At 39.3% G+C, this 27,859-nt stretch overlaps 1 protein-coding gene across 1 annotated transcript; it reads right to left on the bottom strand.

The window, feature by feature from the left end:
* Positions 1–31: 31 nt before the first annotated feature.
* On the bottom strand, positions 32–27,810 carry LOC144720630 (annexin A4-like). The gene is made up of 13 exons (XM_078597526.1): positions 27,687–27,810; positions 25,560–25,623; positions 21,494–21,872; positions 10,346–10,432; positions 8,782–8,900; positions 8,265–8,373; positions 7,266–7,360; positions 6,850–6,963; positions 6,178–6,348; positions 4,072–4,242; positions 3,522–3,597; positions 3,288–3,400; positions 32–2,781 (listed from the first exon to the last, which is right to left on the bottom strand). Exons 2-13 carry the CDS (start codon positions 25,620–25,622, stop codon positions 2,656–2,658), a joined length of 1,623 nt encoding a protein of 540 aa, XP_078453652.1. The 5' UTR covers position 25,623; positions 27,687–27,810; the 3' UTR covers positions 32–2,655.
* Positions 27,811–27,859: the final 49 nt, after the last annotated feature.

Below are 27,859 nucleotides of genomic sequence, written 5' to 3'. Positions count from 1 at the left end.
GTTAAAAAAATCAAATGGATCATCACAATAATTGTAAGCATGCAGGCGTGTTTATTAATAAAATGGCAATACAATTGAATCAAATATGCACCAAATATAAATGAAAATCAAATGATTTTCCAACTAACAAAATGATACCAATGTGAATTGACTATAAAGGCACATGACATTTGTCCAATGCATGACTTGACATAATATGGCAGAATACATTTATACTAATATTTTGAGCACACTTAAATGGGAAAATGTTATACTGGATGGCACCAATAAGTTCGGCATTCACAAGACAGCTGCTTACATTCCATCTGCCATCATATCAACTTAAGTCAACCTTTCAAATGTGCATTTACACAAAAGTATCAGCAATCCTTTACAATTGCTGGAAGCCGACTTGAGATCTAGAACATATAAAGAACCCCCTAATATTTAAGTGTTGAGAAACAGCCAGTGTAGTGATGAACTCGCTAGTTTAACTGTAGAAATAAACTGGAGGAAAATATGACGTACATCACGGACATTTAATGTTACGTAACCAACACTTGGGCAGGATTGTGTATTTTGGCTTACACGATTGAGACTGATGTGGCTGAAAATGTACAGTTTTCTATTTAAAAGTGTTTTTACCCATTTATACCTGTTAAGCTATACTTACTACATTAACAATTTCCTCATATGCACCAAAACAACTAAGATCAGTCAACTGAAAATAATTCCACAAGAGCTGCGGGAGTGGCTCATGCATTTTACCTTGTACACCACAACACATTATTAAAAAATATAGACTATACTGTAAAGTTGTATACACTTACTCATGATTTTCTACAGAAGTTAAATCTAGAACATTGGCTCAGAAGTGATATTACAATTGATGCAAATATGGGAGGGGAATTGTTTATAGATTATACACTGTTGATTGACAGTTCACCATACCATATCTTGTTTTATCTTTGAATGGTTGCTTTTGGATTACTGCCGATTCATATGGCCACTCATTAGACTTGGCAGCTAAGTGTGGTGGGATTAAATTAATGTTTATACCATTGGAGCACAAGATATTTGGTTATAGTAACACGCTATGTATAAACATTCATATACTGTACATACATTATACAACACTATATATACACATGTCTACGTTTTGAGAATGGGATGTTAATTAAATATATGCATTTATATTCAGTGTAATTCACAGGACTATGACCAAATTATCCAGAATGTTTCGGATTTTGTCAGACCTCAAGATTGTTTTAGTGTGGGCGAGTGCTTGGGATCTGCGACCACCATGCACAGCAGGCTGTTATGGGCAGCGGGATATGCGGTGGGCAGCAGAGGGCAGCGCAGCAAAGATCCATTGTAATACTTGATACTTTCACACGTGTGCTAACCACCTTCACCAATCTGCACTGACCAGCATGGTGAAGTATGGTCAAAAAATCTCCACAACCCACAATGTGGAGCCCATTATCCAGCAGTGTATTGACAAAGGGCTGTATATTATAAGTATTGGCCAATAACAATACATGTGCTGTTGTTTACAAACCGATTAGAATGTAAGTGACTTGAAAATAAGCACAAAACAAGTTGATGTATATTCTTGATTCTTTCTTTCCCTTCTACGTGACTTTACAGAAAGAACCAAGAATATGAAGCCCTGCAGTCACGAAAGCTTTAAATCAAAATTTAAGTTGATGTATATATTTTAAAAACACTTTTTCTTAGCATCTCATTCTTAAAACATGTTGATACATGGTACATATAGAGTAGATATTCAGTGAGTTAGCTTCAACTAAACCAAAATTCCCACGATACAATAAAATATCGAAATTTAGATAACAGATTTTACGTAGTTATCCCACACCAAATTAATATTTTATTTCATAAGCGTTCATTAGATACTCGTAATGGAAGTTCATCCAAGAAATATATCATGATAATGTATGTGTTATTGCCATTGATTTTAATATCATAGTTCACCCCAGGTATCTGCAGACAATTTGATTCAACTTATTTAAAACTTATTTGTCACAATATAGGTTCACATGATAAATGGCATCTACATTAATGAAGACACGAGAAGTAGCATTCCACTTTGCAACCGAAAAAAGTATAATTTCATATGCACAATTAGTTAACGTTAAAATTTAAGCTTAATCAATGAGTGGAGTGTTTTAAATTATAATTAAAAAAAAATACTTTTGATTTGCTATTCTTGCTAACGTTTGGAATCACTTTGCTGAAGTTAAAGGCAATAATCATATTTGGAATTGGTCAACAATTTTTCATGTTATATTTCCCCCTTTACAAATCATAGGCACATTAACCAACTGTTGTGGCCATCTTATATTTATTTTGGAATTTGGCACGGGAAGGATAATACGATTAATTTAAAGATACCAGTGGCACCTTTAAAACACTAATTTCAATGAGGTCATGTGAATGGTTCAACAGTAGTGCTGGCATTTCATCAGGCTATTTGCAGTCATATTGGTTACAATGACATTAGCTATAGCCTGTTAGTGTATGTGCTGGTTGTGAAAATTCTATTAACGCATAGAAGCATTTGTCATGCGCGTGTACATTTGTATACACAGTTGCTCAAGAGTAAATGTGTACCTGTGACCAATGTGTGCGTGTCGAGAGTGCTGCAAGACATCATTAGTTCATTCCCACTATGGCCACCAGGATGCGCTTGTAATCCCCGCTCGTGTCCCCCTGGATCATGGTGTACAGGGTTTTCTGGTACTGCTGCAGGAAGGCTTGTTTGATGTCTTGCAGGTCAATCTGCAGGAATAAAGTCAGAATAAATTCACAAAAATATTTATTATAATTGTCGTCACTTATATTTAAACTACGTCTCCAAACGAGTGCATCTCAAACCCCGGTGGCAGCTGTTACTGTGAGGAGGGTGGACGCAGCACCAGTGAAACAATTTGCCGTTTGGGCAGTTGGGGCCATAATTTGCTATGTTGCTTCCCAATTAACTAAGTTGTGAGTAATTTAACCCATCTCTTCTCCCAGGCACATCCTACTGCCACTTCCTGCCCCCCCCCCCCACCCCCAGCTACGACCACAGGCCAACCCCCAAGCATTCTTTAACCTCTCCAGCCTCTTCTCCTGTCAACATAATGACACCACCACTATTAATATCCCCCCACTCTAACAATTGCTGCAAAGTGCCTTGGAATAAGACGCTATATATGTATATCTATGTAAGATAAGATGTTCTGCTACGAGGAATTGATTAAAACTAGAGCTGGGCTCACTATACGAGTTGACGTGCCGCTCACCTCACTGCGAGAGACGATGACACGGATGAGCCCAGAGTCGTCAGTGCCGAGCCCCTTCATGGAATGGAAAAGCCTCTCGGCAAAGTACGCCGGCCGGCTGCGCACGCACTGAACTGCAGACGGAAACACAGGGTGCAGCGAGGTTAAAGAGTGCACACTTCAGGAAATGTAGCTTATTGTTACTCGTATTATGCGATGCGTTACTGCGACAGAAGGTTGTGTACGGTGCTTTACCAATAGCTCTCATGCCGTCACGAATATCACCAGAAAACTCCCGGTCAATTGTGTTCACAATGTCACGTTGCGCCATCTGCAAAGAGCACAGGTAAATAAATACCTCATTTGTATTTGCAAGTCATTGCTAAAGAAGGAATCTTTACCTTTTTTAACCGTTACAAGACAACAATGGACAGAATTTACACATTTAGATAAAGTGTATCATTACATGCCTTGCTAAACAAACGACATGTACGGTAAAACATAATGTGTCCGACTCACTGGGGATCGATGTACAGGCAGATATGTGAAACGGTCAGAGATATGTGAACATTTATAGACAATCATAGCAGTTACACCAAGCACAATACTGGCTGTGGGCGGTGAAACAGTCTGGACAGACGTGACGGTTGGATACGTGACGTCGTATTGTACGTGGACAGGCAACACAGGGACATACGTCGACTGGACATCTGTAATACTCGTAAACATCTGTGAAAAAGAGCTTCATAGCCCATCGGATGCCTCCAGAATTCCGATTCTGAGATGGTGTCCAGGTGGAGCGTACCCGGGTGTACTCGTTGAAGGTGGCCTGCAGCTGTGGGAAGCTGCGACAAGCCAGGATCATGTTGAAGGTCGACTCGTCGGTTCCGAGTTTTCCCTCTCCGGCAGTGTACAGTCGCTGCGCATCGGACTGCGCTTTGCTCATGTCCACTGTCTGGGACTCATCACGATTACCCTGTGTGCATATAAACATTGTCCAATGAAGACGGCGTACTCAGTTGCAGTCACACGTGTTTGACAGATCTGATACCAATGGATTCACTTGGTTAACAGACATCAAATGCAAGCGGATGTTGACAATGCTTCAGACTGAGAATAGGTTTTCCATCTTTATTCTGGCAACAAAAACAGGTGTTAAGATGTTAAAACACCAAACTGAAAACTTTTACAAGGAATCATGTCTGCATTAACCACAATACTTGTGGTCAGAATGCAAACAAAAAATACTCAGATAATATATGCATTGTCTTTGAAACTGATTGGTCCACACCAGAGACAGCTTTCTTTGGAGCCTAATCTCAAAAGGTGTTAGACCAGAGGATGCCAACAGGTCATTTTATTTTTCTCCCCCTTTAACTGTAACTCTAGCCAGTGAATAGCTTCGGCAGGCTAGAAGCCCTGTGGAACTATTTAAGGATCTCTGATGTAAGGAAGTAATGTTTCGCAATCGAAAAAGGCGGCATCATTTATTAATTAGACCACGCCTCCCATACAGTACATGTTGAGGCACCAGAATGAGTATTTGAGATAATTAAAGGTTTAAGGTAAAAAGGTTAATTTTAAATGTATTATCACCCCCACTCAGAGGTATCAAAACAATGTAGAGTACAAACAATTACTCTATAAGGAAGTTATTTCGGACCAAATACGACGTTTAAAAACAACACAGTAGAGAAATGTATGCAAAACACCAGAATAAATTTGTGTGAAAATCTAAACTGTTTCTTCTTCTTCCACGCGTTTGTCCCACTCATGTGGGGTCCTCTGTCCTTGCCAAGCTTCTCCATGCCGCCTTGTCCTGCACCATCTCTCTTTCCGCTCCTCGGGCCACCATGTCTGATGGCACTACATCACCCCACCTCTTAGTCTGCCTTCCCTCTAGATTTGAAGCTTTCGTGACTGCAAGGATTCATACTCTTAGTTATTTCGGTAAAGTCACGTAGGTAAAAAATGAAATTTAAAATTAATAAAAATAAAACAATACAAAAACAATAAAATCATGTGATTTTATTGTTTTATTTTTAGTCACGTAGGTAAAAAATGAAATTTAAAATTAATAAAAATAAAACAATAAAATCACATGTTTTTATTGTTTTTTTTATTGTTTTATAAATTTTTAATTTCATTTTTTACCTACGTGAGTTTACCGAAAGAACTAAGAGTATGCCTTACCTCTCTTGATCTTTCCTTCCACTTGCATCACTTGCACCTTCTGACTCACAATTTTCCTGTTGTCTTTTCCACATAACCAAACCACAACCAGCCTTTTCTCTATAATCTTCTCTGAGATTTCTACCAGCTTGAGTCTTCCTCTCACTTCTTAATTTCTCACCCTGTCCTTCCTGGTGAAACTCAACATCCACTGCAACCTCATCTCTGTGACTGCCATCGATTTGTCCTCCTCTTTTCTGTGCCCCAGCACTCGTTCCCATTTAACTGCACCGGCCTCACCACCGTCTTTGTACACTTTTTCCCTTCAGCCAAACTGGGACCCTCTTATTGCACACCCCACTAGTCATCTATCGCTATTTCAGCCATCCAGCCCTCGTTCTTGTTCTCATCTCTCCTTCTAGTGATCTATCAGCACACACCATTGCACTCGGCTACTTAAACTCGTTTGTTTGTCTTTATTAACTGGTCACTTCCAATTTGCAATCATCCTTCTGCTTTATTTCCACTGAAATTTGCCACCATGTACTCAGTTTTTGTCCAACTGATCCTCAACCCATTCCTTTCAATTTTTTGCACCCAGAACTTCAAATCCTCTTCCACTACCCCTCTGCTTTCATCACATAGCACAACGTCATATGCAAACAGCACACATTAGGGGGGGGGGGGGGCTCCCTCTGAAAATCTAAACCGTTTCAAACGAATGCCTTAAAAAAAGTACCTGGCACATGGAAATGAGGAGGCGTTTGAAGTGTCCACTGGTATCAGAGCGAATGTCCTTCTCCAGTGTGCGATTAAACTCTTCACGGTAGACACGAACAATCTCTTTAATCTCCTGGTTGGTGCGTGTGCACATGATCTCAATGAGGACCTTGTCATCCGTGCCAGCTCCCTAAAATGAACAAAAACAACAACAATAATGTTATTAGTTCAAGGAGCATTGACTAGATGCAAATTGTCTAACCATAAAAGCGAAAATCTAACTGGAATATTAGTGATCCAGAGTAAAAGTCAGATGTGAGTTTTTCCATTTGTGTTCTACAAATCCTAGGTCACAATATAAAATGGTACCCTTTAATACGGTATCGCGGCATATATACCTTTAGTATTTACCTAATTATTTGTTCAGATTTCTAAATATAATATTTGAAGAGTATAAGACTGCATCATTAAATATGTAAGAGTAAAGAAAACAAAAACTGAATGCTAAATGAATGTAAAATGTTAATTTACATTTGAACCAACATTTTGATAATTACCAAGTCAGTATCCACTAGATTTGCCTTAATATTTGTCCATCAATCCACATAGGGTCCTATGAACGTAAACATTATGGAAGCACTACGACAAGACATTAACGACTTCTTGTGTGCACTGAAATGAAACGCCATACCTTGATTGCCTTCATGAGGCTCCAAGCATCGTAGTATGTGGTAGGCATGAAAAGAGCCAAAATTATTTCCTCAAAATTACCACTCAGTTCCGACCTCAGATCTCGGATTAAGTCCTAAAAAGAGAAGGAAATATGCAAGTAAATATATAAATAAGCACGATCATTTACAGTTCCAAAAAAGTTAAAAGAATAGGATAATGCGATTTATAGAAGATCACTTTTATAGATAGTTTAACCATGTTACATTATTTAAATTGATGTGCTACTTGTGAAAAGTATTAGTGATGTGTAATTAAATAAATAAAAATTTTACATGACGACAAAAACCTCCGAGTTCATATAACTAAAGCATTTATTTGGCCACAAGTACATTTTTGGCAGAAAAAAAGCTTTTCATGGTTGTGTGCTGTTTTCACCTTTCCATACATGGTTTTAAAAGCCAGCTTAATCTTCTGTCGCTGATCGTTGGAACGATTTACAATTATATCAATTAGCGCTCTCTCGTCAGTGCCTGTAGAAATAGAAAAATAAAGCAGCATTACAAAAAATATTTATTGTTACGAGTAAAGGAATCTGGCAATAACATCAAAACATTGATTCACATGACTTGCCAACCAATCCCTAAAAGTTCAGGTTAAAGCTGAGGGCAGCATCAGTGGTATAAATGTAACTTTTTGCCTCGATTGAAGCGCTGAAATATATTTAGATCTGTGCCAGGAGCAAATAAAATACAACAAATGCAATATTTTATCTTGAAGGCATTTGTACTTCATTTATTGCCCAAAACCTCTCTTGCAGCCTAAAGAGTATAGGTAGCACCACATCTTACTGGTAGGAACCTCCTGGTTACACCAGCCCACAGGGGATTATTGTGTCCGTCGTGCAGGGAGGGGAGGGGCTGGTCACCCTCACAGGTCGGGCATATTTGCAGAATACACCATGCCGCCGTTGACCCTGGCCATTGACCGAGCAACCCAACGTTCCTATCAGCTCAACTCCGCAGGAATGTGTTCAAACCCGTTTGAAAAGCATGGACAAGGCAGATACATGTCCTTGGATATAGGGGGTCTGAATTGGTGTGAACATTAGACAAAATGGTCACAATTAACTTAACTTTAAGATGCTGAATACATATGTAGGTGTAAAGTTCAATACATATTTATGAACACACACACACAAAGCATGTAATCATCCAGCACATCACCATCATGACCAATCATGAATTATACTTTAAGCAGTTGAGAAATCAAACAATTAAACAAGCATAGCCAGGTGTTACATCCCGCTGCTAAAACTAGTTGGGATGAGTGTCCAAGGATAGCAGTCGACTTGTGTAGTGTCCAGAAGTGCATTTTTATCACCACACAATTTATCTGGGAATATATCAGGAGTGCTTGATGTAAACTACGGCTTACCAAGGCCCTTCATGGCACGTCTCAGCACCTCAGCGTCATCCTGGGCATTGAAGTTACATGCAGTACGGACTGTGCCTCGTGCTACTCCACCAGCACTCGGGTACGACACCTGAGACGAGATTCACGCACACAACGGCTCGTACCGCGTCCGTCCAGTGCTCGCCGAGCTGCATTGGCATACATCACTAAGTCACACTTATTATACACAAAGTGCTTGCCGCAAATGAACAACACATTGCCGATCTCAAGCAGCATGAACTATAACGCAAACTCCGATCATCCTCGCAGAGGCTTTTGGCTCGCCGTCGAACATGAAGACAGTCACTGAACATTGCATAATTTAAAAAAAATATGCTGTATAATACACACTGGCTAATAATTTTACATTTTATGAATTGCGCCACAACAATTCAGGTTTTTACTACCTCGTCTGAGATTTAGGCAGCACCTTCCCAGCTGGCCTCAATCAGTGTGAAGCAGTGTGTAGTATTATTATTGTCAGCCAGGATAGGCACACCTGAGCAGGGGTGCTCTGGGATTGCTGGTAGGCTGGTTGTGCGTAGGAAGCACCAGATGGCTGCTGAGTAGGAGGTGCTGAAGGAGCATATGATGCCGGGGGATTCTGGTACATGCCACCTGTACGCACGCGCACACACAAATACCAATATATACGTGAATGGATTTCGACCTACACACAACCAGTCAAAGCTGAAATCGCAGGATCCGAGTGATAAGAGCGCCATCTCGCGAGCAAAAATAAGACCCATTACCCAAATTCGCAACAATGCACTGGGAAATAAGGTTGTTCAAAGCAGAGCTCGCATACAACATTGTCATTTGTGGGGAGTTAATTAACATTATTAGTTATGACACTTGTTTTCACTTAATGTTATGCCTATGACCACATAACCCAGATGGAACCCTATCTTGTCAGATCTCGCAAGCTAGGCAAGGATTTTGAGCTCGGACAGTGCTAGGGTGGCTGATCGCCAAGCACACAACTTGGCGTTGCAGGCTACTTGTAGGGGCAACATTGTCAGCGTTAATTGTTGCACTGTGCTCACACCTCTATGCTTGCCGCCTTCACCAACCCCCACTGACCAGGGCGGTGGAGCGTGGTCGGGTAACTCTCGTGGTGAGACTTTCACCCAACTGCAGATTTATGAAATGACTGCATGACTAATTTTATATCAAGAGCTGTGAGAAGCCCTGGGACAAAGGGCGTTTTATATATATATAAATGTCATACAACTTGTTGTATGACAGTTGTAATCTGCCATGGAAATTAGGTAAAATAAGAAGAATCTTTGTGTCTGTACACAATAATTCTAACGAGTGACCATGAATGAGGATTGAGTAGCATCAGTGGTTCTAGTATGGTCAAGAACCTAATGACCTGAAATCAATTCCTGGCTACAGCTAACATCAGTGGTGAGTGATACCTGAACTTATCCTGGGCTTCTGTGTCACCAACCCACACAGTCCAGGTAAGGTGGAGAGGTATGCAACCAGAAGAGAATTTACAAAGGGGCTGAACATTTGTTTTGTTAAAATTGTATACAATTATTACAGATATTGAATGTCTCATGATACGTGTACTACAATAAATCATATTGCAATTATGAAAAAATTAGAAATTTCAGCCTGCAAACAACATGCATACCAACCCCTTTGACAATACGCCATGAATTATTTAAAAAAACTGAGCTTTCAAATCGGTTGTATTTTTTGTTAACCAACACAGATTGCATTTTACAAGCAGTCTCACGTTGAATGTGTGCCGCAGCCAACAGTGAAGGAAGGACATGCCCTGCGTTGTACGATGGGGTCTCGATTTCCTACTTCTTTCATACGACTGATGTAGATGCAGCAACAACTACAATTTCACATTTCGGTGGTCAAGCCAGATAACCATGTCAGGAACAGCGGAGTGGATCGCTGCAATGTCTTCCTTCGTATTTGTGCATTGGGCATCACGTTGTGATGTTGTATGGTCTGTTCTGGATGACCAGTCGTACACTGGGGATTTTTTTCTTTTCCATTTGTGCATCAGGTATCCGCTGTGCTGGAGCAAGTGTTACCTTGTGGACCGGGTTGAGGGGCGGCCTGATAGCCAGGTCCTCCAGGGGGCGCAGAGTATCCACCACCAAAGCCACCGGCAGCAGGGCCTACACAAAACACACGCGCGGGAGTTGAGGCACAATCGAGTACAGCGGTACTCCCTCCCACTCAAGTGGCATTGTACCTCACCAAACATGCATAACACAACCGCGAGCAATTCCTTGTGCAAGAGACCACTTCCAGTTCAAATCCTTTAAAAGCAATACACAATTCGCCGTTCTCAATAATCAGAAAGTAACTAAACGTCAATCCAATGTTATTGATCTATTACAGTGGTATTTAAAATAATTTAAATATTGAAAATGTGTTACTTTCTGATTCAATGCATTGTTAGTGAGTATACACATTCATTATACAATGTGCGGCCAATGTATACCTGGAGAAGAACATTTGAATTTCACATGAACATGCTTTACAAAATGTTAATCCTGCAATTAAAACTCTATATTCATGAATAATTGAAACTTCTGCAACAGCCTGCTATAAGTGTAAGGTGAGCTTTTTTTTCTTAATAATAAAGACAAAGGTTTCAGCAATATTGTTTACTGAAAAAGGTAGCATATCTGTTTCCCACCAATAACTTAGGATTTTTTTTTTTTATAAAACACAAACACTATATTCTTTGGGTCTTTCGGTAAAGTCACAAGATAGGTTGTTATGTTTTTTCAACCCATCTACGTGACTTTACCGAAAGAATATTAATTCTGGCAGTCATGAAAGCTTTAAGTCAACACAAACACTGGTTAAAAAGCAAAACCAAGTTATTTTATAAATTGGTTTGCAAGTGTTTTTTTTGTTTGGTCGATTGTAGGTTGCGCATTTGAACTCAATGGATTAACTCGTTGGATGGTTTAAAGAAATTGGTCTGGTGGATTAACTTTTAACCATTACATTTAGAACACTAACATTACTGTATATATTGTATGTAGAATGGTCCATGCTATTCTATGGACATGGACTGCAGCATTCTATTTCACATTAATAAACATGGAGGGGTATATGGGTCACAATGCCCCGTTCCAGAAAATATGACATTCTCCGCATTCAATTAGCATCCATAAATACTTTCTGGCATGACGTTTTAGAGTTTAGACCATGAACACACACACAAAAACATCGATAAAACGTGCACACTCAAATACACAAATTGCACACCCATGTGTGACTGTGCCAAAATTCTCACAATGAAAAGGTAAAGCTGCAAAAGCAGTGGCTGGCAAACCAAGGGGCAATGTTCAAGTTTTGGCTTCGGTTATCTTAATCCACAATTAAAAATACATGGTGTACGAGAATAAAAACACAATTTGAACATGCAAAAGGCCAGTCAGGAAGCAGAATGTATTAACCAATGTGGAAATAATTTCCATTAACGTTTAATTACATTGTCAAAGACGAGAGGATCACACACTTTTTTGTACAGATCATTAATATAAAATTAACACTCCATCTGGGATTGCCAGTCAAGGTGAAATAAAACGAATGTCTCGGGATGAGAGAGTGGATGTACAACCCTTCCAGAAGAGTAGGTCTAGCCCTGGAGATGAAGATAGGAGACACATAAAAAGATAGCAAAACAAAGCAGAGTACAGAAGCATTAGCTAAGAAGCAAAACAGAGCTTTCCAAGGCATCTAACACATTATTAAAACATGGCAGGGGTGGTGTAAACAAGCTACTAAACAAGTGAAATCCCATGTTGCCAATTTGTGTAATGTTTTGGTTGTATATTCAACAATGAAATTACATTGGAGTTACTTTCATGTTGAATATTAACACAAAAATAAAATCAGTCACTGAAAACACACATTCTACACGTCAACATAAAGACATTATTGTACAGCAAAGTATATTATTTCTAAAGGTATTTTCTTAACCCGTCTGCATTAATCTCTGAAGTGGCAAAATTAGGTATCAAGATGAAAGGCGAATAAAGTTATTTGAAGAAAAGTGCCAACGACATCGGTTTCCATTATAATCAGCAGCACATGCTCAATCGACTGCTGGATGAAGGCCTCCCAAAATTTCTGCCATTTTTCATGATTTTGCAATGTCATAATAAATCTCATGCCTCCATAAGAGGTAATCTCATCTCCACATACATGATTATCATCCTCAAATACATTCCCTCATTTGGCTGTCATTCCATCATCATGTGATGTGTCCTGACCAAATGCAACTTTTCATAAGATATACCAAACTTGCATGTCTCAGATCTGTTCCTTTCACTCAATAAGTCCCAGAATGCGTCTTTCCATGTCTGTATATTTTTGGTTTTAGGTCTATTCTATATGCCAGTGTACAGATGTCCAATATGTTATAGTAGGAAATAAACATGGAAAAAAAATGTGTATTCTTTAAAAAGTATAGTCGTATGTTTCTTTTAATTATCAAATTACATTTTTTTAAAACACTGCAACCTACTCAAGCTCGCCTCTATTTAGTACCCTAAAGTTTGCCACGATATACATCATTTTCCCAGTAGTGCAAAAAAAGTTCCAAGTACGTTGTGTTTTGCTCATTTATCCTTAAACCTTGCAAGATTCTTGTTCTTCAAATCATATCTTGAAACATATGGAGTCTATAGTATATTTGCCTCTCAAAATACTTTGCCCATAATTATAAAACATCTAATTTGGCATTATATTATTCAAAGGATGTGCTTTAACAATACTATTCAGCATGTGTAATTACATCTGCATGTATTGCACACTCAGCCCAACACTTGTAAAAATGACAATTAGTGTGCAATTGCATTACACTGTCTGTAACAAAGTCAAGATTAGCTCTTCAATGTGCTTTGGGGTTGCACGACAAATAGTTCTGGATGATGTCCTGTTTCACTCCAAATACTGCAAGCTTCTTCAGAAGCTGAATTGCTGAAAGCTAAACGTTGCACATCATGCCGAACACCACCTTTGACCATACAACCAAATAACACGTAAGTGAGCTATACGGAACAATGGCAAACTCGTACGAAGTAAATAAGTTCTTTCGGTAAAGTCACGTAGGTAAAAAAATGAAATTAAAATTAATAAAAATAAAAGCAATATTTTTATAAATTTTTATTTCGTTTTTTTACTTGCGTGACTTTACCGAAAGAACTAAGAGTAGGACAAACACCTCAGCCGTGGCAGATCACTGTTACAACTCAGTGGGCTCACATGACATTGACTTCTCCAAGACAGAGGTTCTCTGCAAGCCACCTGGCTATCATGAGATTCGTTCATGAGGCGATCCACATATACAAACACAGACAATTTTAATCGAGAAGATGGATTCTGGCTTAGCAATCATTGGAAGGACGTAATAAACCATTTTGATACACATTAGGGTAGGTAGAATAATACATAGTGTTATTTTGAAATGTGGTTTATTGCAATACAGTATATAATTTAATGTTGGGTTTATCTATGGCAGTATATAGTACGGTATATGCTCGGTTGATGTAAGAGAATAAAGTTTAGATGGAAGCATATTATATAACTTTTACGACGTAGTATTGTAATGTATTACTTGCTGTTAGTAACTCAGCTTATTGTAGAGTATAGTAAGTATACTGATGGTGCTATGCAGTTTATATTTTAGTCTTTGTATGTAGTTTATACCTTAATTTTCTACGGTGTTGTTTAGTTACTGCAGCTACATATCATTGGCATTCCTTTCCTTTGTTAATGCTAATCCCTGCACCCCCCCTTGGTGCTCTTGATCCTGCATAGTGCGTGGGCATGGTATGACTTTGAAGCCCCCCCCGCCCCCTGCGCATTTCCCATGTATATGCCAAACTCATCTTGATATGCACATTCTTTTTGTTAAGGCGCTCTTCTACCACCCCCAACCCAGCTTATATGTAAGTTCCTAGCTTGAAGTGTCTCATTCTTCACCTGAGGACGGCTGCTTGCGTTGTGGCCGAAACGTCGTGAGAATTGTTTCATTCTATTGTTTTATTTTCATTATTTTATTACTTCCCTTCTACGTGACTTTACCGAAAAAACCAAGATGAATCCCTGCAGTCACGAAAGCTTTAAATCGAAAATTGAATCCTTGCAGTCACGAAAGCTTCAAATCTAAAAGTAATTAAGGTTTAAAGGCTCACAATATTTAATGTAACATTCTTCACGAGGGTCCACCTTAAATGCAATACATGACAGCATTCACTGGCTTTGGCAATCAAGTATTATACTGCACATATCTATGTGTTTTAATAATTCAAATAGGACCCTTTTGCACACACGTGTTTATCCATTGAAGAGCTATGTTGCTTTTTCAGGTACACTGTGGTTACTCTTTTGTGATAAAACCTCAGAAGTAAAATTTGACAATGTCTGTGCTGCTAAACGCTGTCAGCTGAAATCAATTCTATTAACATTATGACCTTTAAATGATGTTATAGAATTTCCAGCTGTGAGAAAGTAGTCTCATTTAAGTAAAATCATTCATTAAACCCCTACTGAAAATACAAAGGAAAAAGGAAGCACACGCAACAGATCAGTATAGTACTTCATTTATTAAATTTCTAAACATTACATAGTATTGAATTGCAAAGAAATACACCAAGATACATTAAATCAGCAAAATTTGATTACAAGATTAATGCCACAAGTCTACCACGAGAACACCAATTTTGAGGAGACATTTTACCATATAGCCAGAAACAGCGTGATTTTTCAATTTAAATGCCTTTACAAAAACGCAACTTCACAGACAAGCTTTGGGTCATTTAAAATTAACATTAGTGCATTCTAAATGGCATACGATCTTTGGCACCAGTGGAACTAGAGCTAGGTGTGTGAGCCAGAGTAGTCGTGTGCTTTTTTGCAATATATTTGTAATGGCATACATGCATGCAATTGGTTTAGAATGCTCGAATGAACAGCCATTTAAATATAACAGCATTAATTAAAACAGGTTTACTAAAAGCTATATACAATATTCAGCCCCAATGAAATCAAGGCAAAATATTTCGTGGAAAATTTTTGTGGCGTGTATATTTAATTTAATCGGTGCAAGAGTTCAACATTAAACTATTATTTTGTAGCATTAATCTAGGGCCAGATCAACATAATTTCCACACTTGCATAACGATTAATAAAATTCGACAATAACCATATGTTCTAGTTAGCAATAATTGTGAGCACCAGGCAAAACAAAGTATATAAAACATGGATATTTGGAATTTTGATTAATCATTTGCAAACTTTCAAAGTTAAATTCTACCGAAGAAAATGACTTTGTTCAAAGCGGACCTGTCTCGGGCAATTACTGTTAGTAATGGAAAGTTGAGAAGATTATATAGCATTTTCTGCTACACTCTACATGGGATCTTTCACATTTGAGTTGGGGAATCAGATTGTTGAAAATATTCATAGCCAACTCATTATCCATGAAGTAGATTACCATGTATGTTTCTTGTTGGTATCAAAATGCCATAATTATTCCCAGGTTAAATGGACTTTATTATGCATGTTGAACTTCTTTCGCATTGTACATAGCCAACCGCACTAAATCGGAGGTGATTGTAAGCAAGTCTCTAAATATTTCTATAATTAGTAGTTTATATAACTGGATCATCAACAATATAATCGAACCTTTTTGCTGAAAAATACATGGGCCAGTGGACAATCAAATGACAGAAATTGGACTAAGAATAATTAACATCCAAGTGCCTGGTTACACATCTCTCTGTACATGTGAGAATGATATAAATTTGCAACACTTTCCTGTACAGGATATCAACAGAATTGGGTGAAATGGTTTCGGAACTTAAGCAATAATGGGTTCAGTTGAATGTTTACAAAAAATCCCTCAAACAATAATGAAAACCCCTTAAACGTTTAATTACTCCCAAGTCATCATAATCTCTGATTTGGCTATATGTGCCCCATTGTAATTCTGCAAGTAGAAATTTAACACCCATAAAGATAAAAAGTCAGGGGATGCACTGTTTGGGGAATAAAACACATGTTGACATGTTTGCCTGCAGGCATAACATTGTAAGAGACTTTGAAAAATGCATGCAAAAAGATAATTGTGCAACAGTGCCTCCCTTGTATTCACATCACTGCCAAAGACATATCACAGAATACATGAAACACACATATATTACACACACACACACGTGTACTTGATATTCACCAACTAGTTATCAATGTCTGTCAAAACACAATCATTATGAGCTATGTATGGGTGTTCAGTTAAATTAACCTTGAGTTTTTTTAATATATCATAACTGTACTCATATACCATGCATACTTTGGGATACATATCATTTACTGAGATAGCCTTGTTTCCTTTAAAATTTGAAGATAAATCCATTTCACATTACTTTAGCTACTGACAGTATTCAAATCAGCACTGACCAGAATGGTGAAGTATGGTCAAATAACCCTCAGGACTGACGGCTTTGGGAGGTCTTCTTGGCCAAAGGTTGAACATTATATAGGGAATATTAAAATCAAAGTAATGTGTGCTGTATAGTACTGTGATTTACCTTAGTTTAAATATTTTTGGACAATAAGGAAAACATGTTTAAGTACATGTAGCAATGGTATAGCTGAGTAGAATTATGGTATTATGGTATTTCATGAGCAAAATATGACACCTGTGTATATTGTGAAAATTACAGTTATTTAAAGTGCCTAAACAAACTATAATTGGAATCTAACATAGTATGTACACTAAATTCCAAATATTTGTAATCACAATAAAGAACATTTATAGTCTTAAAAAGACGCACCATTTCATATCATGGCAATATTGTTCAAAGTATGTCCTTGAGTTTCACGGCTGACTAGAGTTAAAGGCATTCAGGTTGCTTAACAATTAATAAAGGATCTGCTTCATGGGGAGGCACTGGATTCAGTATCCACCTGTTTGAAAGACATTAAGAATGTATGTTTTATTTACAGATCAAAGTAAAATTTAACACAACTTGTTAGCAATGATACAAATGTGATATTTTGGCCAAGTTTCTATAAACAATTGCATGATTAAGATAAATAAATTCAAAACACTATTACTGTAATTGTGCATAAAGCATGGGTAGTGATCATACCCAGGATGTACAATGTTTAAGTATTTTCAATGAATAATATGCAACCTGTACAATAATTCTCATCAGCGTACATATACAGTAGAACCCCAATTATCTGAAACTGGTTCATTGTGTCTTGCATATCATCAGGCATTTTCACAATATACCGAGTTGAAAAATCATGAACACTTGAAAAGCAGTTTGATTTACAAAGCACATTGGGAAAGATGCTGATGATGATGTGTTCATAAAAACAGGCTATTCTGATTTTCATCAGGCTATTCTCATGTCATCTCCAGTCCAGGTAGAAATTCTTGAAATTCATTCCATTCTTGTACAGCAGTTGCATAAGGATTCCACGTGAAGCAAAATAGTCACTCAACTAAAACAGCAGACATCTCAGACATTGAGTCAGTCAAGCCCGAGGCTGAGCAACAATTGGAAAAACTATAACATCCGGTTGAGGGCATTTCCTGAGAGTTAAACTAAATCAATTTTCTTTATAAATCCAGACCTGATGACATTTATAGCAATTGGTGCAACAAAAATAGTTTGCCAAGAATCTTTGGCTGAAGCATGGAATTCAACTCGCAGAAAATCAGAAAATCCTGCGAATCGGTTTTCCTGAATGGGCGTGCTCCAGGGCATCTTCTGAATACAATTCCACAAGTTGTATTTTCTTGGAATATTTTAGAAGCATAATTTGACAATTATTTCTGCAACCATGCTGAAGCGGGTCATCTGGGTTTAAAATCCTTCTTGCTTCAGATCCTGGGTATTATGAATCCACCAACTTGGTCAAACTTCCGATGCCACAATGCTTCATATTTCAGCATCAGAGAACATTCCAAGGTGTTGAGTAAATCCTGGTCACTTGCAAGACCCACACCATTCAAAATTTTCAGTGAAGTAATGATGAAACCATGCTATCTACATCCAGAAATTTGCTCAATAGTGATGGTAATATTGACTCTTTAAACCAGGCTATAGAATGTTGTCTTTTCCTCTATTTGTTCCTTCTCCCAATGTGATCAATAAAGCGGACTTACTGAAAACAAAAATACCTAATGCAATCGTATAAACTCCTAAATCTGCACATTTTCATTATCATGTGCTTATTCTTTACAGTCACTTGGCAGAACTAGGACCTCATTCCCATGCTGGCAACTTGTCAGCATAGACTTACAAAACCACATTTGTAGACAGGGCTATTTGGTACCATTCATTAGTAAGCTAGACATTTAGTAATGAATTCTCGCATGTGTACATCCCTTTTTGGAATCCACTGCTGGATAAGGGGCCTCCCCATTTAGTTCAGCTTGTGGAGATTCTTTGACCATACTTCAAGCTGATCAATGTGGGTCAGAGGCATGGGAGAATATAAGAAGAGCAACATATCTTTCTGCACTGTCCTTTGCTGCCCACAACATAGCCCCATATGCCCAAGATGATAACTTGTTTGTATATGGTCACCCATTAAAGCACCATATGTGCTCAAGCCTGGATATTTAGTCATAGGAAATTAATTACCATTGTATGAAGATTTCTAACAAATATATCATCATGTAATAATTATGCCATAAAATTAAAAGTCCGTAAAGTATTATATTTTCTGCTCCACCTACCTTACTGGGAGCTTATTTAAAAGGTACAGCCACATTCATCCACTAAGCATTTGAAGTGATATGGGGGTGGGTTAAGCTTGCTAATGCCTATCAACAACCTTCATTTGTGTATTCAGTAATGTATTCATTAATACATTTATTCAAACTCTGTCATTGCTTTAATGGAAGCAATCATTGCACCAGTTAATAAAGAAAGCGAAAGTGATGGACATGTAAAAAAAATAGAAACACTTTTTTACAAGATATCACAGATGGTGAAATGGTGACAAAGAAATATACAAGACAGTATAAGTCTATATATAGACTTCCTTAGGTATTTCAGCAGCTCGACACCATTACAAAAGCATATTAACATGTTTGTGTGCTTAAAATAGCTTGGGTTAAACTATTACTGATATAATAGGTTGCCCTTTTTTTCTGACAACAAAACAGATGTTAAAACACCAAACTGAAACCTTTTACAAGGAATCATGTCTGCATTAACCACAATGCTTGTGGTCAGAATGCAAACCAAAAAACACTGATAGTATATGCATTGTCCTTGAAACTGATTGGTCCACACCAGTGACAGCTTTCTTTTGAGCCTCATCTCAAATGGTGTTAGACCAGAGGACGCCAAGAGGCATACAGACCAAAGACAATGCACTATTAGAGTAATGAGAGCTCGGGGTGAGCATCTACATCATGGGACCTCCTTTGCCAGTACCAAAATATGATAATAAGTTTTCCCCTTTTTTCTGGCAACAAAACTATTACTATTTTTATTTTACCATGTAAGGCACAGAGCTATATAGCTATTTTGCAGAAGCGACCTTGCCACAAATAGCTCAACTAAGTGACTCTTTACATTTCTAAATGTAGAGGGAAAAACTGGAGGACTCGGGAGAAAAATACACGCGACCACGGGGAAAACATGCAAACTCCAAAATATACAGGGGCTATGGTTGGGATCGAACCCACGACCTCCTCCATACCAAGCGAGGTAGTTAACATCTCGCCACCATGGCACCCCACATATGCAAGCAGCACAATATCCATAAAACCCAACCAATGTTTCATTCCCATAAAATTTTTCAGCTGCAAGATTTATAACAGATTAAAACATGTCCATGTCTACATGTCAGCATAACTCACCAGTAGACATGAGGCAAAGGTTCCATGAAATCAGCAAATGATACCGCATCAAGAACTTCCGTTGCTCTCCCAAACACAATACTTGAACTGTGATTCCAATAAGGAATGATATTGCCTCCTATACCCACATTGTTTTCACACTGGAACTGCCACGGCAATTTATGTAGTATGAAATACTGGCGTTTTTCCATGTTGTAGATATAGTAACTTAAATTTGCAGGTAATTTAGCTTGACAGCACGTGCAGCCGTGCAAAGCAACACATGTTTTAACAGGAAAACAACCAGAATAGGAATGCAGTACTTACTGTACAGATACTACAATGCAAATGTGAAACGTATTTTCTAAATTATTTATATCTATAAAAGCTGAAAATAGCATTGGGCACTGTCAAATTCCCTTTCCGGAATTTTCTTCCACTGGCCATCTGCAGTCCAGGCTCAATACATTTCTCTTCGATTCTACTTATGACTTCGTTCCCAAAAAGCAGCTACATTTGCACTTCTACTATAACATCTTAAGTCCCTCTGGCTTTTTAGCATTTCCTTTCCCTAAAAAAATAACCCTTTTCTTAAAATTCTCTTATTGTGCATACTTAAACAATATCTTGAGATAAACCAGTGGAATTAAGTCCAAAGTTTATTACATTACTGTACTTGAGATTTTTTTTTAACAGTAAATACTCTATTTTAATCAGTCGGCTGGAATGAAGGACAATACACGTGGACCATGGAAATGGAAAAATAAGGAAAGCTGCATTACATCTCTCAGTAGAAGACAGGCAGCAATGTGTGAAGTTGCCAGTGGATGGCATGACATTCGCTAGTGGTAGCAAGAGACCAGTAGAGATAGAAGTGGGGGTCAAAGTAGCATTGACTAAAGAGCATTAAAAGAATGCAACATAAAAATTATCAAGTAATATATTACAATCGGTATTGCTGCCACGAGTGCAATACACGTGCATAATCATGAGTTTTCATGTGGAAAACATGAAACTTTGTCTTTATTTGGGATCAGCCCAAAACATGATAGTCCTTGTGACTAATACAATTTGATCAACCAATGCCTACAGTGTTGCTGTGAGCTTAGCTGCAAAAAATGTAATCTTCTACATTTACAAAAATAAAAGTCACACAAAACCAAATGAAACCAAGACACACAAACAAGTCAAGATTACCAAGTGTTCTGATAATCGGGGTTTTACTGTATACCTGACTACAAAGTCCAAAGCAGGTTGCACATTTCCAAGATGCTGTACCGACAAATGAAATTCTTAAGCACAATAAATACATACTACATGGCCGATACAAAACTGTTCATACCTGGATACTGGGGGCCTGGAGGACCAGCGCCATAGGGGGGAGCTCCAGGCGTGGGATAGGGAGCTCCGCCAGGGTATCCACCTGCACCGGGCTGCGGCGCGTACTGGCCTGGGTTGGACGGGTTGTATCCCGCCGGTCCGGTTGGGTAGCCCCCGGCAGCTGGGTATCCAGCTCCAGGCTGCTGTGGGTACTGAGGGAAGGAGCCCGGAGGCTGCCCGTACGGCCCTGCCGTGGGCTGGTAAGCGCCTGCGTTGGGTGGGTACCCCCCAGCGGCAGGTGCGTAGCCACCGGCTCCGGGAGGGTATGTGGCCCCGGCCGGAGGGTACGCTGCTGCTGAGCCCGGGTATCCGCCTGGCCCTACTTGGGGGTAGGCAGCGCCCTGAGGGAGGTTAGAAGAAAACGTGGCACCATTATATTGTCACAGGACCCTTCGTGGCTCACACGCTGGGGATGAGAACTGCAAAATGCAGGATTCCACTCCTGGTGGAAGCAGTTGAAATTTCAGGCCACTTTTTCATACACTGCAGCCAGTCCCCCACCTAGTAACAGTAAAACTTCAGAGTTAATTCGAGCCTTTTAGCGAGATAAACGGATGTGAGCACAAGTGTGCTTGATGAATTGTTTTTTTGCTGCAAACGTAAAAATAATCAGGGAAGCAACAAATAGTGTTTATAACAGGTAGTTATTTGTTATGATAAGTGAATAGCCATTGTACCCAAAATATGCATTTGCATACGGATAATGGGATTTTAAGTCACTTTTAAATTTTTAAAACGTTGAAACTGACCACTTCAGACCAATGGGATATGTTTTTATAAGCATATTATCTCCAGGAAATAAAATGTATAGTATTTTTTCACCAGTTGTCAATCTATACATTATTGTACGGTATACGAGTTTAGATTATCCAAGTGATAAATGCATTGATATGAAAAAAATGTTTACCCTTTCTGGCACTAAAAACAGGTGTTAAGATGTTAAAACACCACAGAAACCTTTTGCAAGGATTAAAAAACACATACTTATGGTGAACATGGAAACAAACATGCTCTGATAGACGATGCATATATTATCTGACTGGCCTACACCAGAGACAGAAGCCTTCTTTAGGGCCTAGTCTCAAGTGTCAGACCAGAGAACGCCAAAAGGCGAACAGTATAAACACATTCCTGCGGAGAGAGCTGGTAGGAACGTGGTCAATGAATGGCCAGGGTCAACGGCGGCGTGGTGTATTCCGCAAATATGGGAAACTGTGAGGGCGGGCACAAGCCGGCGTGAGTAGGTTCAACGTTGAGTTTTATAAGGGCACCACGGGGTGACCCGCCTCTCCCCACCCAGCCCCACCCCTCCCACCCCTCCCCGCACGACGGACGGACACAATAATCCCCTGTGGGCTGGTGGTAAAAAGAATGCACTATCGGAGCATTTATAGCTCGGGGTGAGCAGCTACAAAATGGGACCCGTTTGGCAAAAAGGTACCAAATGCATCCATTTCTACAGCACTGAACGTAGCTACTTCAGGTGGTTATGAATAAATCACGTACTTTCTTCCAAAAAGTTAAGCCATTTTAATATTATACACAGTCAGAGTTTCCTGCTTCATGCTGTAAACTCCTTATTGATCGAACCATATTTATTTAGGGGTTAAGCCACGTGGGAGTTTTATAGCAAATTCTTTCCATTAAGGGTCGACCATCTGATACGATTGCAATGTTTACAAATATAAACTTATCCTTTCCCTCATTTATTAAATTCTGACCAAAAGAGTTAACTAATGGCTTTTGCCTGTTAATGGATAAATGCAACATCAACATACGACATTGCACTTAAAACTCCATTGAGCTTCCTCATCAATCATTGTAGTTGGGCAACCCATACATTTTCAAGTACACCAAAAACCCTAGTCCATTGCGGGGGTTATGTTCTTGAAACTAGCATAAAAAAATCGGCAAATTCACGAACCGCAAACTCAAAGGCATTGTGAAAAGTAGGGTTTGGTTCGCAGTTCGTAAGACAACCGTTCCTTTTGTTACCCTACATTAACCCACAAATTAAACGAGATGCATTTATAATGTAAATTATTAATCATTTCTGCAGTATTAAATATAAGTTGCACAGCAAAATAAAGATACGGTTAATGACATACGTACTCTAAATATTATGCAGTTAAAATTTGTTTTACTTGTATGAATGACTATGGTGTGTGTATTCTTCTGCGGCCAGCATCACTGCGAGTAGTGCAGTTAGGAGTACGGTACTTTAGAATGCACTACTGTACAACCATTTTGTGGTCAACCACAAATGGCCAAGCCACAGAGACACGATCAGCGAGCTCTACCTCAAGGAGATTTGGCACAAATAGTGAAATCCGCGATGGGAAAACCCGCGATGGGCAAAGAGTATCTTACTATAACAATCGTAAAAGAATGTACCAAACAATTACATGTAGAACACAATTGTCAGTCCACTGCAAGATGAGATGAGTACCTCCCCACTTCCAGGCAGGCAGTGAGGGTTATTTGAGCATACTTCATCATACTGGTCACTGTGGGTTGATGGAGGCAAGGAGAGTACAGAATGGCAATGGATTTTGCTGCACTGACCTCGACATATTGCCCAATGTCAAGCGCACTTATTTTTTGTGCTTGATAGTTGACCATGCAAGTACTGCCTAGGCTCAACTCTGTTAAGCTTTCGAGGTCCGAGGGGATGGAGCACATTACTGGTGATTTTTTTCACAAGCACCAAACACGTATACAAAACGGCTTGCAATAATGCTTATCGAAAGAGATGTTTCTTGAAGAGCAGAAATGTGTTTTTACTTCAGAGCATGTTTATCTCCAAGTACAGTGTACTGTACTGGAGCACAAGTAGGCTCCAGTAATTTGTACAACTCAAATAGAACTGGAAACCACAAAGGCACACCCTGACAATCTTTCCGTTTCGTGTGCGAGCTTCGCCGATTGGACCATTTTGCCCTGACTATTCCCACCCCCTAAATACTTTTTCGTTGAAAAACTGTCAGCTTAGGCTTTAACTGATTCCAGGCAAGTGTTTTTTTATTACATAATCAGAGCCAGAGTAGTGTGGAGAGTTGAACTTTTGAGGCTGAATGCTATGCGAATAATTTTCTCGACTCGGACCGTGGGGCCCTTTCGGTCCGATACATTATGCTCCATAAAGCTCGTTGAAAACACATTGCTGGTATGTCCGAGATTTCTAAATATATCAATCAGTGTAAAATCGATTTTTATTTATTAACTGAACATAAAATGACACGTAACAATACAATCTCTAGTGTCCGATGACAGAGTGCTCGAGGCACGGCACGTTCTCTGACACACACACAGAGGGCAGCGAATGACATGGCAAACTTGAGTCACATTTTCCACCAACACCCTCGGTTAAGGCAAATCCCCAAGTATGTTGCCATCGTTCCATTTTACGAGGTCTAGACATTCTGTAGGACGCTCATCGCAACCAGTCTTCAACACCGAGGAGCCATCTAGCCCAGTCACCTATCCGCATTTACACATCAGGCTAATTTCCACCGTTGTTGACATTTAAATTCCATTCAGTAAAATTAAAATCTTTGCATCCGATTGACTTCAAAAAGCAGCATATTTTTTATTACTTAATGTTAGCAACATTTATGGTTGAGCACGAAAATGCATTTCTAGGTCACTTGAGTTATATGGAAAGTTTCCACATACAACATGGTAAGGCTGTCCGAAACAGAATAGTGCTGCATGACGAAGCAGATTGATAATGCACCGGGGTTTACTTTACAGTGCCGTGTCCCAAGTTTGTCAAACCCCCAATTCTCAAAATGTAGGTACAGTATGGGTGCGGCGATAATAGTAAGGGTCTGTGGGATGGAGTAGAGCTCACCAGCACAGTGCTGGAATTTAAGGGAGGGTTGTAGTGCTTGAGTGCCATTGGTGAGGATGTGCGTTACAACCAAATTTAAATACAAGGCTAATAATATACCAATGCCCACAACTCCCTTCACCACACCATATGCAGCCATGTATGTGAAAGCGAGTGGTAGTGAGCTAAAGCTTACTGGATATCCTGGAGCTGGTTGGTAAGGGCTGGGGTTTCCACCAGGGTAGCCGGGATAAGACATCCTGCAAAACATAAAAAAACACAAACATTATTGTGCTTTCATGTGAAGCATTTGAAAAAACAATGCATTAACAACATTGAATTCCAAATTTCTATTATATATTATAGCTAACATTAATATTAAAATTGGCAAGTCATCCTCTTATGCCAACAAGGGTATATCTAAAAAACACTTTATATCAGCCATACCATACTTGCATTAATCTAAAACGACCCTCAAAGTCATGCAAAAAAAACTATGAAGATCAGCATTTTCATTCTGTATGCCAATGATCCTTCTGCCGACAACATGTTTAGGTCGGTAAAGATTACTTTCTACAACACAGCTACAATGAGGAAAAGGCTAATACAGTACAGACTAACGCCATTCAGGAAATGCTACATTCTTAGATGCGAACAGGGCCCCAAGACAGTAAATTCATTTCATTCTGTGGTGAAAGAGTAGAAAGAACACATGCAATATGTTTTTATTAAAAGCTATTCAGTATCATCTTGCAATTTATACGTGAATAAAATATTTTGCTATAACTACACATGCATTACATTTGTGAAACAAAATGCTTGCCACACACTCTAGCCCAAAGGGCTCGCTGGCCTTGGTCATAATATTGAAAATGCTGCGTCATCAAATACTTTAACAGAAAAAACACACTTATTTGGGCATATCCATGATTTTTAATACATAACTGAACCGAGCCAGACACATTAAATCCTGAACCCAACAGGCAAATTCACAAGCACGCATTATAATATACGCAGGTGGAAGGACATTTACAATGGCCCAACTAGATAAAGGGTTGAACCACTATAGGTGTATGTTATTCAATTGTTGTACCTCTTTGTGGGTTATTAACATATTGAACGAGTGGCGCTGAATGGTCTTCCATTGGCAACGGGATGGCGTGAATAGCCACAGCAGAAACACTTAAACAAAAAGGAAATTACCACTTCCTTCACAACAAAGCAAAGTGCCTTTGTTTTGGTGCATTTCAAAATTCAGACTTGACAAGACACCATGAATTATCCATAGCCACCCTTTGCTTAACATTGTAGCTTTCTCCATGGTGTATTATTTAAGCACCGTGACACTCGACGTGTTATTCGAGCACCACATTACCCGCAAATGCGGGCCAGAAATCAGCGAATTATTTAACTTGTAGGAGGTGTCATGGTGTCTATTACAAATGAGTCCAGGTGTAGCAAATAGCATAAACACTAGGAGGCAGTCAAAACCGTGGCGTGTATACATACAGTACATAATACAGTAGAGTACAGGGTGTACGAAGTCTGTACACTACGTACTTAATATGCACAAAATACCACAGTAACATGCAATAATAAACATAATTAAGCCAGTGACGGTGCAAAATACATAAAAAATATAAAGGAATATGTACGGTAGGGGGCAAGCCAAATTAAAACTGTACATTAAAGACGATATCTTATATTCTTGGGTCTTTCGGCAAAGTCACGTAGATGGTTATTATTTTAACCACCTAGGTGGACTTTACCGAAAGACCCAAGATTATGAATTCGCGCAGTCACGAAAGCGTTGTCAAGAAGACGACATCCATTTCTTAAAAACTTCGTGTAATTATTACAAAGCAATGCAAAACGTTCAGTGTCGAATTGCGAATTCCAACCGCAGCCATCTCGGGCACGGCATCTTCACACAAACACCACGGTAACGCCCCAACCACAAGCAACATTGCCCCCCTTTGGCATTAAAGGCGGCTTCGCAGAGCCCACACAACACAACACACAAAAGGGCGAATAACAAGATAAATTCAAATAAATAACATCTTGGCCGAGGCTGGGAATCGAACCCCGGGGTAGCCTATAGCGAGTGAGACGACCCTCCCCAACCACGGGAACCCAGCAACGATGGTGAGAGAGACACAGCAGCGTCAACACCCCCGCCCCCCCCACGACTTACAACCCAACACAGACGACGAACATCGCCAACAAACCAAACCCGAGCCGAGGCAGAGCCGCGCGGGGCTTTGAGGGGGCGGCGAGACCACAACGCGGTCGTCGTCGTCGGAGAAGTGCGCCTATCGCTCACCTGCTTTTTGAAGACGTGAAACGGCGAAGAGGAGGAAGACGGACGGACGAGCGAGGACGACGACGATGAGGAGGAACCTCACGGAGACGATGACGACGACGTCGTCAAGATGGACTCTTTTAAAGGGAGCTCGCGGAAGCGCGCGCGCGCGAGCGAATCCCGTGCGCGCGATT

The sequence above is a fragment of the Lampetra planeri genome, chromosome 9 (assembly GCF_965212315.1).
Source record: "Lampetra planeri chromosome 9, kcLamPlan1.2.h2, whole genome shotgun sequence".
Classification (NCBI taxonomy): Eukaryota; Metazoa; Chordata; class Hyperoartia; order Petromyzontiformes; family Petromyzontidae; genus Lampetra; species Lampetra planeri.
This window is presented reverse-complemented; position numbering and strand designations above follow the sequence as displayed.